The sequence below is a fragment of the Notothenia rossii genome (genome assembly GCF_949606895.1).
Source record: "Notothenia rossii genome assembly, chromosome: 4".
Classification (NCBI taxonomy): domain Eukaryota; kingdom Metazoa; phylum Chordata; class Actinopteri; order Perciformes; family Nototheniidae; genus Notothenia; species Notothenia rossii.
This window is the reverse complement of record NC_136902.1, coordinates 85369522-85383272: the sequence shown is the minus strand read 5'-3', so window position 1 is coordinate 85383272 and position 13751 is coordinate 85369522. Positions and strand designations below refer to the sequence as shown.

The 13751-nt window shown below is 43.5% G+C and overlaps 1 protein-coding gene across 2 annotated transcripts in view; it reads left to right on the top strand.

The window, feature by feature from the left end:
• Positions 1–13734, top strand: part of LOC307036004 (clathrin heavy chain 1) — a 32269-nt gene extending 18535 nt beyond the window's left edge. The window contains exons 18-32 of one of the 2 annotated variants that reach the window (XM_079675933.1): positions 859–981; positions 1098–1243; positions 1759–1942; positions 2155–2347; positions 2657–2814; positions 2910–3074; positions 4055–4162; positions 4809–4976; positions 6157–6306; positions 6434–6565; positions 6686–6796; positions 6943–7113; positions 7874–8095; positions 9801–9821; positions 13426–13734. In XM_079675933.1, coding sequence (XP_079532059.1) covers positions 859–981; positions 1098–1243; positions 1759–1942; positions 2155–2347; positions 2657–2814; positions 2910–3074; positions 4055–4162; positions 4809–4976; positions 6157–6306; positions 6434–6565; positions 6686–6796; positions 6943–7113; positions 7874–8095; positions 9801–9821; positions 13426–13566 — 2193 coding nt within the window. In that variant the 3' untranslated portion in view covers positions 13567–13734. Of the gene's footprint in view, positions 1–858; positions 982–1097; positions 1244–1758; positions 1943–2154; positions 2348–2656; positions 2815–2909; positions 3075–4054; positions 4163–4808; positions 4977–6156; positions 6307–6433; positions 6566–6685; positions 6797–6942; positions 7114–7873; positions 8096–9800; positions 10235–13425 lie in introns of those variants that run through there. The other variant, XM_079675934.1, reaches the window with a different exon arrangement.
• The last annotated feature ends 17 nt before the right edge of the window (positions 13735–13751 follow it).

Sequence of the window (13751 nt, the reverse complement as noted above, 5' to 3'; positions counted from 1 at the left end):
AGCTCCATGAACTGAGTTTTAAACATCACTTTAAATGGAAGATCCCCATAGGCCCCGCCCACTCGATCGGATCGGCGATCGGCCCCAAAATTGGCGATCGGAGCATCCCTAATTCTATTAAACTTGTTTCTATGTCAACAATATCTTGACAAAGTATCACTGATGTGGATGAAAGACTAGTTTCGCCCCCTGGCATTTTATTATCTGTTAGTCCAACTATATATTAGTTTGACGTTGTTTTTTCACCATGAACACTGGAAGATGCTTCTCTCCCACTTTGTCTGACTGAGTTTTACCGCTCCGTCTGACCACCGTAGACTGAGTAAGATCCGCGTACGGAGATAAAAGTACCACACTCCTACATGGTGTACATATTAAAGTACATGTCGTACATATTAAAGTACATGTTGCACATATTAAAGTACATGTTGCACATATTAAAGTACATGTTGTACATATTAAAGTACATGTCGTACATATTAAAGATCTTCACTCACCCGCAGCAACACACAGCCTGGCCCATCTTCCCACAAACTGGCTTCTTGTCTTTGTTATGATAGTTCATGTCTCAGAAAATACAAATGTTCTTTCTTGAGATGGTCGCATTTGACGGCATGTCTCCTGAATCAATTGAAACATTTGCCTCGTGAAAGGCGCTATGTGGACACGGGCACTAATTCCATTCCTCTGTGCTCATCAAGCCACATGACGAATGCAATAGTTTGCATGTTGTTTTGCACTTTTTGTTAATGAATGGTTACTTTTGTCGTTGTTTTAATGTTCATTTATTAGCTCTAAGACATGTCTGAACTGTTGCCTGTGATATTAACAGTTTTTGTGTGTCTTGTATTTCTTCAGGTGTGCAATGAGAACTCGCTGTTCAAGAGTCTGTCCCGCTACCTGGTGCGTCGTAAAGATGCTGAGCTGTGGGCGAGCGTCCTGCTGGAGACCAACAACTACCGGAGACCGCTCATCGACCAGGTCAGAGTTAGCTTTCATATTGAAACCATTACACAATTTGCGTCCCTTGTCTTTTTATGCATGTTATAGACTTGTTCATATGTACTTACAACACCAAATGCCCCTCTTTGCTGCAGGTGGTGCAGACGGCCTTGTCTGAGACCCAGGACCCGGAGGAGGTGTCCGTCACAGTCAAAGCCTTCATGACCGCAGACCTCCCCAACGAGCTCATTGAGCTGCTGGAGAAGATCGTCCTGGATAACTCTGTCTTCAGTGAGCACAGGTGAGACGAGCAGGAATCCTTTATTCATCCCACAGAGGGACATTTACACTGTTAAAGCAAAGACACAAATAAAACATTATTAAAGGTGGGGTAGGTAAGAATGGAGAAACCAGCTCGAGTGCGCTAGAATTTGAAAATACACAGCCGGAAAAAATCTGCCACTTCCTTACAGAGCCCCTCCTCCAACACACAAGAACGCACACATGACCAATGAGGGCACGAGATAAGTTTGTGCACAGATGGAAGGCTGACAGGCAGGTAGGCCATCCAGTTATTTTAGCCGGGCCGGCTCAGATGATTGGTCGTGCTTTTTACAGCGCCACGGCTTCCAGAGATGACATTTTTTTATGGATTTTTTGTCAAAGCACTTCAGATATTCATTGCTATCGGGATGTTAAGAGCATTCCATGGAATATAACAAAAAGTGTATCTCGAGCCGGTTTCTCAAACTTACCTACCCCACCTTTATGTAAAGCAGAAAATAAGACCCTCACTGAAAACGTCCTGTTTTTCAGAAACCTGCAGAACCTGCTGATCCTGACAGCCATTAAAGCCGACCGTACTCGTGTGATGGAGTACATCAACCGCCTGGACAACTACGACGCCCCGGACATCGCCAACATCGCCATCAGCAACGAGCTGTTTGAGGAGGCCTTCGCTATTTTCAAAAAGTTTGATGTCAACACCTCTGCTGTGCAGGTCAGTGGATTACTAATGAACACAAATACTTTCATACAGTGTGTGGATCAGTGTATCCTTAAGGAGATGATAAAGGAAAACAGAAGCTCATTTCCTTTCATCTAGTGAATTCTAACAGCTCTTATTATAAATGACTGATGTGCAAGGTAGCTGTGTGTTTTCTTTGCGGTGACAATTTGACCGCACCCTAAATATGTTTTGCGGTTGTCCAGGTTCTCATTGAGCACATTGGTAACCTGGACCGAGCCTATGAGTTTGCGGAGCGCTGCAACGAGCCGCCGGTGTGGAGTCAACTGGCGAAGGCCCAGCTTCAGAAGGGCCTGGTGAAGGAAGCCATCGACTCGTACATCAAGGCTGACGACCCCTCTGCGTACATGGAGGTGGGACAAGCTGCTGCACAAAGCGGTAAGAGGAACTTTGGCTATCCATTTAAAGGAGACGCTACATTATTAAGTATAAGGGGCGGGCTGCACTGACAGTCATTGTGTACGTCTAAAGCTTCTATTTAAATATTGAAATTTTGAAATGAAGCTACAAATGTGATATGTCAACCCCTGGAATTCTACAAATAGTACTATTAGAGTAACGTAATCTTTCTAAGCACCCTCAAAAGGACATCAAAGTTATCAAGGAAGCTTTGAGCTTTGGGTACAGCCCTAGTAAATATGCTTTAGATAGATGTTGTCCTGAAGCTGATGTTGATCCTGTCTTCAGGAAACTGGGAGGACCTGGTGAAGTTCCTGCAGATGGCCCGTAAGAAGGCCCGCGAGTCGTACGTTGAGACGGAGCTGATCTTCGCTCTGGCCAAAACAAACCGCCTGGCTGAGCTCGAGGAGTTCATCAACGGACCGAATAACGCTCACATTCAGCAAGTACGTCTCCACACACTCTCAATCTCACAATCTCACCATTTCTTTCTACAGTTTGCTACTTTGCTGATTGTGCTTTTTGGTACTCTTCTCTACAGGTGGGTGACCGTTGCTATGATGATAAGATGTACGACGCAGCCAAACTGCTCTACAACAACGTCTCTAACTTCGGCCGTCTGGCCTCCACTCTGGTGCACCTCGGGGAGTACCAGGCGGCCGTGGACGGAGCCCGCAAGGCCAACAGCACCCGCACCTGGAAGGAGGTGAGGGAGCTTTATTTTTAAGTCTTCAATGTTGGGCTGTGAACAAGACTTTCTATTGCGATATAGGTTTTTTTTATATCTCCAGGAAGGTAAATATCACAATAAAGACAAATAAATATAGGCCTAGCCCTTATCACAATTTATTACATGGTTTAGTTGAATACTCGATTCTGATTGGTCAATCCAGAACAGACAGACCGCTGTCAAGGACTTATTGACCGTTGTTAAGGACGCTCACATCTGCACAAACAAGTCCGTTGGATTTAACTGTATACAGTTTGGCCGAAAAGCAAACTGCATGCCGTTTGCTTTTCTAACTGACAAGACAAGAGCTACTAGAAAACACCGGAGAAGTAACGGGCAGAAACCCTCCTTTTTACGCAGCGGTCCAGACATAGACATCAAACGGCAACACATATTCAGTGTGCAGTTACTTCTGCATTAGGGCAGGGATATCTAGATACTTCCAAAGGTTTGAAATAATGAATTGTGCTACTTTTAAAGCAAGCAACGATGTTTTCAAATCTGTAATCAAAGAGGTCCGCAAAAACACTATCGAAGCAGTTCCTGCCGTTGCTACGTTAGTTCAAACGGTAACAATGGACTATTTTTCTTAGCGGATGCATGTCAATTTAAATCAATACAACTATTTTTTAAATCAATAAAATCATTTTCTAAATCCATAAAAGCATTTCAATTAATATTGGGAGTCACGTCGTTACTTTGTTGAGAATGTGGCCGTGTAATAAGCGGGATAATGTGCAGCGATCTAGATCCCTCCGCTTCGAGTCGGGCTCCTGATCAGCCTGTCGGGGTTCTTTTCCCCATAATGACCGCGTGCTGCACATGATCCCTTACATAAAAGAGGATGTATTTGTTTAAACGAGACATGAAGCCTTCCTATAGTGTCGGCAAAGTACTGTGAGCTGTGTACTGTCCACTGGTCTATCATAAACACATGTGATCCTCTTCTCCTGCAGGTGTGTTTTGCGTGTGTAGAAGGAAAGGAGTTCCGCCTCGCTCAGATGTGCGGCCTGCATATTGTCGTCCATGCTGACGAACTGGAGGAACTCATTAACTACTACCAGGTAACCGGGGTAACCCTGCTTAGAGAAGCCCCGATGCATCGGCAAACGTTTGCCCGATTAACTGCCATCGGTATATTAAGTAATGGAACTTGGACCGTGTCTCCTCTGTGTGAGAAGCTGCTGCTTATTTTATTATTGTGTGCTTCCTTAATGCTGTTTTATACTGTACCGTAGGGCTGTGCAATGGATCGTATTTTAATCTCGATTACGATTTTGGCTTGCAACGATTACGAAAATAATGTAATCGAAATAAAACGATTATTATTTTTTGGGGGGGGGGGGGTTTGTGTTTTTTTTGTGTTGAATTATACTTAAAGTTCATCAACTGTTAAAAACACACTGTTCACATTTCTTTTGCAACAAATGGATGTTTTCAAAGTAAATGGATAATCGTTTTTTAATAATCGTGATATCAGTTATTGACCAAAATAATCGTGATTATGATTTTTGCCATAATCGAGCAGCCCTGCTGCACTGTCTCTCTGCTGTAACTATGTCGATTTCCCCTCTGAGGGACGAATAAAGAAATTCAGATTCTGATATTTAGACCAGCTAATCTCTGAGGGACTTACGTTGTTTACTTTGTCTCTATGATTACTCTAAATGGGTCATGATTAGTGTCATTGAGTGCGTGTGTTCCCTGCAGGACCGCGGGTACTTCGAGGAGCTGATCACCATGCTGGAGGCCGCCCTGGGGCTGGAGCGCGCTCACATGGGGATGTTCACCGAGCTCGCCATCCTCTACTCCAAATTCAAACCGCAGAAGATGAGGGAGCACCTGGAGCTCTTCTGGTCCCGTGTCAACATCCCAAAGGTAGGCAAGAGGAGCCAGAGACACATCTGTAAACTAAAGCCAGTGTCAACAGTTTATAATAACCCTCACTGCCAAAGGGGAGACGAAGGTCCACAGTGTTCACATTAGGGCTGCAACAAACGACTCATTTGATAATCCATTCATGAAACGATGAATCGATTATTACTACTTTTATCGATACCGCTTATCGATCCGGTCCTTTAACGGTACTCTTAACGGTTCTTTTGAAAAAAAATAAGGTAAACTAACTAAACAAATTGTGGACAAAATTAACATTGATTTTTATTTAAATTAAATAAATAATATTTCACATCAAAAGAAACAACAATGTTTTAACAAATCGTATTAAATAATCTGATGACAGGAATGCAAACAGAATAGCCGAAACTTTAACAAACTAAATAACTCAGTTACCTCTAATCATTAACCCATGTTTGTATAATGTAGTTAACTCCGTGTGTTGCTGCTAGCATACACAACACCTGACGTGGAAACGTTACTCGTGGATGGGGCTACAGAGCTGCTAGAAAGACAGACGAGCCCGGTGCATTCCTCCGTCTGAATGTGGAGCACTTTAGAAAGTTGTTTCGACAAATTGCTCGGGTAAAGTGTAACCACACCTTGGAGCGCTTCTCTCCGCCACCTCCGCCGTGTGTGTGTTGCATGCATGTAGAAGCCGCGTGTGTGTGTGTTGCATGCATGTAGCAGCTGCATGTGTGTAAACTGCCCCGCCCCCTCGCACACAGACGGGGGAGAGAGAGAGAGATCTCGTCTTGATTGGAAAGATCGAAAATACATCATAGACACATTTTATAGTCTTATTGCATATTAGAAACGAGTTGGCGACACTAAGACTGCGATATAATGTTTATGTAGCAATAATACATATGACATAATGTTTTAAATGTCTCCAGTACCGATAAAAAGACCGATAGCGTTGGAGTTTAACGGTGCGTAAAACACATGTGATGACGTCACCAACGAATCGACGACTGAATCAGTTGGCAACTCATTTGGTCATCGATTTGAATCGATTAAGTTGATTAGTTGTTGCACTCCTAGTTCACATTTATAAAAAGAGACCCAACTCAATGAACCTGTCACTGTGCTGTTTAGCCAGCGAACAATAGCTGTCTATCTAACAAGCTAACCTGTGTGTGTGTGTGTGTGTGTGTGTCAGGTCCTCAGGGCAGCAGAGCAGGCCCACCTCTGGGGGGAGCTGGTGTTCCTCTACGACAAGTACGAGGAATACGACAACGCCATCATCACCATGATGAGCCACCCAGCTGACGCCTGGAAGGAGGGCCAGTTCAAAGACATTGTCACCAAGGTATAATAAAAACAATGCTATCAGGGGGCAGTCCCAGTCTTTTTATTAACAACAGTGACACTCTACCATCCTTCTATCTTCCTTAATGGGTGTCGAATAGGAATTGTATGTGTGTTTCTGATTGTAGGTGGCCAACGTGGAGCTGTACTACAAGGCTGTTCAGTTTTATCTGGAGTTCAAACCGTTGTTGCTGAACGACCTGCTCATCGTCCTCTCTCCTCGGCTGGACCACTCACGCGCCGTCAACAACTTCAGCAAGGTCTCGAACATCACTGCTTTCTTAAAACTCATAGAGCCGTGTTTTTACAAAATGATATGTGATGCAAGAGAAGCTTTTAATAGGATACTTTATTCATGATTTCTATTTCTGGTTCTTCAGGTGAAACAGCTGCCTCTGGTTAAACCTTACCTGAGGTCAGTCCAGACTCACAACAACAAATCAGTCAATGAGGCACTCAACAACCTCTTCATCATCGAGGAAGACTATGCGGTATGAAATAATACTGATTGTATGATAATCTGTTTGGGACATTGTTTTATTTTGGTTGAGGTGAGGAAAAGGTTAACTTCTAGCACGGTGTACTCGATAAGTTCAGATCAGTTTTTAAATCTATTATCCCCTCTCCCTCTCACCAGGCCGTGCGTACTTCCATCGATGCCTACGACAACTTCGACAACATTTCGCTGGCTCAGGGCCTGGAGAAGCACGATCTGATCGAGTTCAGGAGGATCGCAGCTTACCTGTTCAAGGGCAACAACCGCTGGAAACAGAGCGTCGAGCTCTGCAAGAAGGACAAGCTCTACAAGGTACATTCAAAACAAATTATAACTTTCAGTATAAACGCTTCAAAGTTATATAAGCCTAGGGTTGGGAACGAAAACTCGGGTTCTGAGAAAGAACCAAATCCTATATCCCCATCCCGGGTAAGACTAAATTTGAAGTTTTGAATGTGAATATCAAGTACATGTTTTTATAAAGACTTTTTTTTCTGTGCAATAGGCACGTGAGCTTATTTTAGTGTTAAGAGCAAAACTGAAATTGGAACCAGAGTTGTTCAAATCCAAACGTTACCCAACCCTATACAAACCACATGGTCACATTTCAATGATACCCAAACGTCAGATGTTTCACCTCTCCTTAAAGGTGAGGTAGGTAATTCACTTCAGAAACACTTTTTGTTATAATCCATGGAATGCTCTTAACATCCCGATAACAATGAATATATTAAATGCTTTGACAATAAATATATAAAAAACTTCATCTGTGGAAGCCGTAGTACTGTAAAAAGCACGACCAATCATCTGAACCGGCCCGGCTAAAATAACTGGATGGCCTACCTGCCTGTCAGCCTTCCATCTGTGCACAAACTTATCTCGTGCCCTCATTGGTCATGTGCCGTGTGTGTTGGAGGAGGGGCTCTGTAAGGAAGTCTGAAGGAAGGGGCAGATTTTTTTCGGCTGCATACTTTCAAATTCTAGCGCACTCGAGCTGTTTTCTCCATTCTTACCTACCCTACCTTTAAGTGGTTTCATTGAGCTGTTGTTGTGCCCCCCCCCCCCCCCACAGGACGCCATGCAGTACGCGTCGGAGTCCAAAGACATCGAGCTGGCCGAGGAGCTGCTGGCCTGGTTCCTGAACGAGGACAAGAAGGAGTGTTTCGCCGCCTGCTTGTTCACCTGCTACGACCTGCTGCGGCCCGACGTGGTGCTGGAGACGGCCTGGAGGCACAACCTCATGGACTTCTCCATGCCATACTTCATCCAGGTCATGAGGGAGTATCTCTCTAAGGTGGGTCCACCAGAGGTAACGCCTCTGTAGGAAGGTTTACCAGAGAGGGAAGTGTTCTAGATACCTGAGGTGGAAGTAGTAGGGTCGATGATGGGTTTGTTCCTGCTGTCAGGTGTTGTCTTTGCAAACCTGTACATCTCTTTGGAGAGCCACCGAATATCCCTCCTGTTCATAAATGGAATATTCAGTTAAATTCCTTTATATGCTTCTTTGCCCATCCAACAGCAGTAGCCATTATATGTTTGTGAATACTATTCATCTAAAGGCAGTGTCTCACAGACAGTTTAAAGGATAAAGCCCCCCCTCCAGTACTGCCTGTTCTTTCCTCCATTCATGCTCTGTGCTTCTGTCACTCTGTCTGTCTTCCTCCTTCTTCTTTTGTTTTTCTTCCATTCGAGCTGCTTTTCCATACAAATGTGTTCCAGAGGAGATTCATACCTGCTTCTGCTGACATCTATCTCTGCTACCTGGCACCTACTGCTTTCATAACAGACCACAGACCTGAGAGAACATTTAAAAGTGTTGCATTTATTTGCCAAACTTGAAGTGCCAAGTTGTTGGATTTTAACAGACCAACATATGTGACCCGCTCTATCAAAATCAGTCGCAATGACCCGAAGACACATTTTGAGTTGGAAAAAGGAGATTCCTAGCTTTCTAATGATATCAGGATTGTTGCTGTTCTCCAAATATTAAGCAAAATATGTCACATTATATAATGACTATCACCGAGTCATCATTTTGAGAAAAAGGCCTTTAAAGTTACCTCTTCCCTGGTGTGTGTGTGTGTGTGTGTGTGTGTGTGTGTGTGTGTGTGTGTGTGTGTGTGTGTGTGTGTGTGTGTGTGTGTGTGTGTGTGTGTGTGTGTGTGTGTGTGTGTGTGTGTGTGTGTGTGTGTGTGTGTGTGTGTGTGTGTGTGTGTGTGTGTGTGTTAGTTACTCCGTTCTCCGCTTGTAATTATGCGGTCACAAGCTTCAAAGTTATTTATCATCTGAATTTGCCGAAATAAGTTTATTATTCTGAAAGCCAAGACTTTGTTGATTTGAAATCCGATGAAAACAAACTGTAACGGACCCTTCCGTGTTATCTATGATTACTATCCACCTTACATTCATAATGTCAGCGGAGGGAAGGGGGCGGCGCTGCGGAACAGCAGAGTGCGAGTGAGAGCTGTCGTCTTCCCTTTAGAAGCTTAAAGAATGTATTTGTCGTGTGATTTTTTGAAATAAAAGTTTCATATTCTGAAAGCCAAGACTTTGTTTAGTTCAAATCAAACTAAACACCCCAATTTTTTTTACGCAAATCCACGTTTATTTTGAAATGAGCCGTTGCGACTTCCGACTGATTTGGATAGAGCGGGTCACATACATGTATGTGTAATATCAGCGTTTTGTTGAAACCAGGAATCCTTTGCAAAGTCACAGTAAATAATGTTCTTCTTCTTTGCATTATACGGTGTACTTTGTGTAGAACATCTCTTAAGTGTTGAAACTGCACGCCCTGTATTTTAGATTTACTACACTGTTGTAATCAACAAGGTGAAAGTCCCGGTACCAGAAGGATCTCACGTCTGCATTTGTATAAAAAGTGGCGTTGTTAGTGTTTCCTTTAAGTGACGAGCCGTGTGTCTGCTCTGCTCTCTCTGTCAGACTTCCATTTGTTTTTTTTTTCCTCCTTAAGTTGCCTCTCTGAATTTCCTTTCCAGGTTGATGCGATAAAGGAAAAGGTGAAAGTCGAATCCATTTTCTAATCGTTCTTTTTGACCCCGCTCCCCCCGTCCTGTAGCCTGTAGCCTGTAGTCTGTAGTTTGGAGGAGTGAACCTAGCAGAAACTGCATGCCCCCCACCCCCCCTCTCCTGTGTCACTCTGCTGCTTCTGATTGTAAACTCCACATCTCCTGTAGACCACTGCCGACCCCCGCCTGCAGAGCGGCGCTGCTCACACCGAGCTCTCAAGGCTGCTGCTGTCAGTGAGGCTCTGAACAGACACTTATTGATTCAAACACTCTGAGAGAAGTTGTTTTAACTAGAGCTGTCAATGCTGGCTAGTAATCTGCAAACCTTAACGCTTAAAAAAAAAAGATAAAAAATTAATCTCATCAATAATAATAATAATACATTTTATTTGTATTGCACTTTACATTTGAAACAAACCTCAAAGTGCTACAGTACATAATAAAAAAAGATAAAGTAAACCATTTGCAAGAGTCAAAATGTATAAACAGGTTAAAAAACAAGTTTAAAAACACGTTTTTAAAAAGGAGAGGCAGGGTTATTAAAACCGGCTTAAAAAGCTAAGCATCAACAAGTTTGACCTAGACTTGCTTTTGTACTACCACCACTTTTAGCAAAGAAAGCGGAGGAATCAGCTAAAGAGACATGTGTTACACTGACTGGAGACCACTGGACATCAGTAGGAACCATCACTATCTCCACCATAACTCCCACAATGCACTGGTTCTTTAGGTGAAAACAGAGGAAAGGCTTTTAGCTGAACCATGCTCCAGTTTGTTGAAGTGTCACAGGAGTGTGAGATAGTGGACAGGGTCTCCACTGTGGGAACAGATAGGGCTGCAGTATGATAGCAGCAGAGATAATGTGCCCACATTATACAGAGGGGGAATTCAGAAATCATGTTATAATAAAGTAACAAAACTCTCTTACCAGTCTGTCATGCATTTATTAATTACAACTCCATTTGGATATGTTTTATCCCCCCCCCCCCGAAAATAGTGATGCCACTCACTTGAGTAAAACAATGAATGCAGGAGTTTTATTTGTAACAGAGTATTTCTACACAGGGGTATTATTACTTGTACTTAAGTGAAGGATATATAGGCGCTTTCACACCGCAGTACTTTTCCCACAAAGGTTCATGAGAACTTAGTTCATCAGAACTCTTTAGTTCTCATGAACTAAGTACAGATCGCGTTCACACCGGAATAAGTCCCTGGGGGTGGATTAGGCAAATGAAGCCGCTGACATCACTTCTTCTTCTTCTGCTTTGGGTTTACTGGCAGGCCGCAAACCACTTCACGGCGTATACTGCCACCCGAAGTCCCCTGCCGGAAGTCCCCGGAGTTGGGGACTGGCTTCAGTAGAAGCTGCTGGGACTCCCAGCAGCTTCTACTGAAGCCTTCTGAGTAAATCGCCAGAACGCTGACACCTCCTCATCTCCACCGCTCCCATGTTTTCTTTTGTGTTGCCATAAATTAGTCTCTCTGCGTTTCTGCGCTGGGCTAATGCTAATAATGCTAATGCTAATGCGAGTATAATAAAACTGTGGCTTCACAACACTTTTTTTGAGTTTTACGGGGCGTGGTTTGCAATCCGCCCAGCCAATCAGAAATATAGCTCTTTTCTCACAAGAGAGCCGCATGAGAGTCTCTAGCAGGGACGGAAAAGGGGGTAAAAAGGTTCTCTTGAACTAATTTTATTTCCGGCTCTTTTTGGTGTGAACGCGACATTTCGGAACTATATCGGAAAGTACTGCGGTGTGAACGCGGCTTATGAGTACTCCTTCCACCTCTGGTCTTCTGGTATCGTCACTACTTGCTTGGAAATGCAACAAAGTTTCAATTTACAACTGGGAAACCCTCCAGTAGAGCCTTGCCGTACGATGCAGTGAATGTATGGAATAAAACAGTGTCACAGTGCAGAAGAAGGAGCTGCAGGGTTACAGTCTGCAGGTGCTCCTCCTCGAACACACTGCAGCAGCCTTCCTCAGTGAGGGGCGTCGCTCTGCAGATAACCTCCCTGCTGTGGTCAGGTCCTTCTCACCTTCACCTCATGTGTAGATTAATCCTGATGTTTAACTCTCCTGTAAGTCCCCTCAGCTGCAGGCAGACCTTACTAATAACTACCCCCTGAGAGGGAAGTCTGCAGCTCCATCCAAACCCTCATTTAGTGATAGAAGGTAGTTTTAATGAAGTAATCTCTCTATTATCTTTCTCCTTGTTCGTCTAAATGACTGAATTGATCTCAGACCTTTTTATAAAGCATAAAAGCCAGTCCAGGCTTTTCCAGAGAGGGGTATCCCTTTGAAATGTCTCTTTGCTACAGTGTGGTCTCTGTAGTGCCTGTGTCCACAGAGCGTCTCCTTCTGTCAGAAAGGCTCAAACAGAACATGCTCCCAGCAACGTCTCACCGCTGACAGACTAGAATCGCCTGATAGGATTTTATGATCCGCTTGTGCTTCTAAATATTAGTTTGACATTGTTTTTACACCACGAACACCCACTGGAAGATTCTTACTCTCAGGCTTTGTCCGAATGAGCTTCACCACAAAGTCTGACCGCCGTAGAACGACGAGGACGATCCGCATACAGAGATAAAAGTACAACACTCATACATGCAGTACATATTCAAGTACATGCAGTACATATTCAAGTACATGTAGTACATATTCAAGCACATATTAAAGTACATGTAGTACATATTAAAGTACATACAGTACATATTAAAGTACATGTAGTACATATTAAAGTACATGCAGTACATATTAAAGTACATGCAGTACATGTAGTACATATTAAAGTACATGCAGTACATATTAAAGTACATGTAGTTCATGCAGTACATATTAAAGTACATGTAGTACATATTAAAGTACATGCAGTACATATTAAAGTACATGCAGTACATATTAAAGTACATGTAGTACATGTAGTACATATTAAAGTACATGTAGTACATGCAGTAGATATTAAAGTACAAGCAGTACATATTAAAGTACATGTAGTACATATTAAAGTACATGTAGTACATGCAGTACATATTAAAGTACATGTAGTACATGCAGTACATATTAAAGTACATGCAGTACATATTAAAGTTCTACACTCACCGGCAGCAACATCCATTGTTCGTCGGCCAAAAACAAACTTCTCCATTTTCTACAGAGACGCCAGCTGTGCTTTTTCCTGAAACGTGTCCATATTTATATTTCTTAGCGGCTGCTCAGAAAAGATGCTGGGTGCAGTTTTTAGCTGGAGTCGGCCGCTAGCAACGTCATGTCCTCATATTGGCATCGGTTGAAAAAAGACTCAGGAAAAGGCACGATGTGGACACAGGCCTTTAGGCGACAAACAGCTTAAACAAATGTTCAGTTTGAGTGATATCTTTGAAGGTGGGGGGGGGCACATGTAACGCTAGCATGCACTCCCCCGTGGCTGTAGCATCAGCAGCACTCGGGCCAGGCTGATAGGTGGCTGTGGCTGTGCCTGCTTCTGGAAACCTTGAAAACTGGCTGTACAAAAAGCATCTCACCCCCCCCCCCCCCCCCCCCCCCCCCCACTGTCCTTCTCTGTCTTTCTCTCTCATGCACTCAAGATGAAAGTAACTCAACTGCCGCTTCAGCATGTGTCTCAACCCTCCTCTGAACCAAGGCAGAGCCCGTGTTCTCTCAGAAGAGCCTGCAGTACCAGAGCGACTTACTGTAGAGTAGAACCCAAAGCGTGTGTAGAGAACTGATCCCAGAACCACCTTTTATCAGAGTTTAACCTGCGCTCTGTCTCAGCTCAGGGTCAGATCTGAGCGGTCTTATATTTTTTTTAGCTCTGTCTCTTCCCAGCATGGTCTGCCTCTGAGCTGCTTTGTTTTCTACTAAAGCACAAAAACATGAAATGAGTTCTCTGCATGCTTCTTGTGTTTTTTTT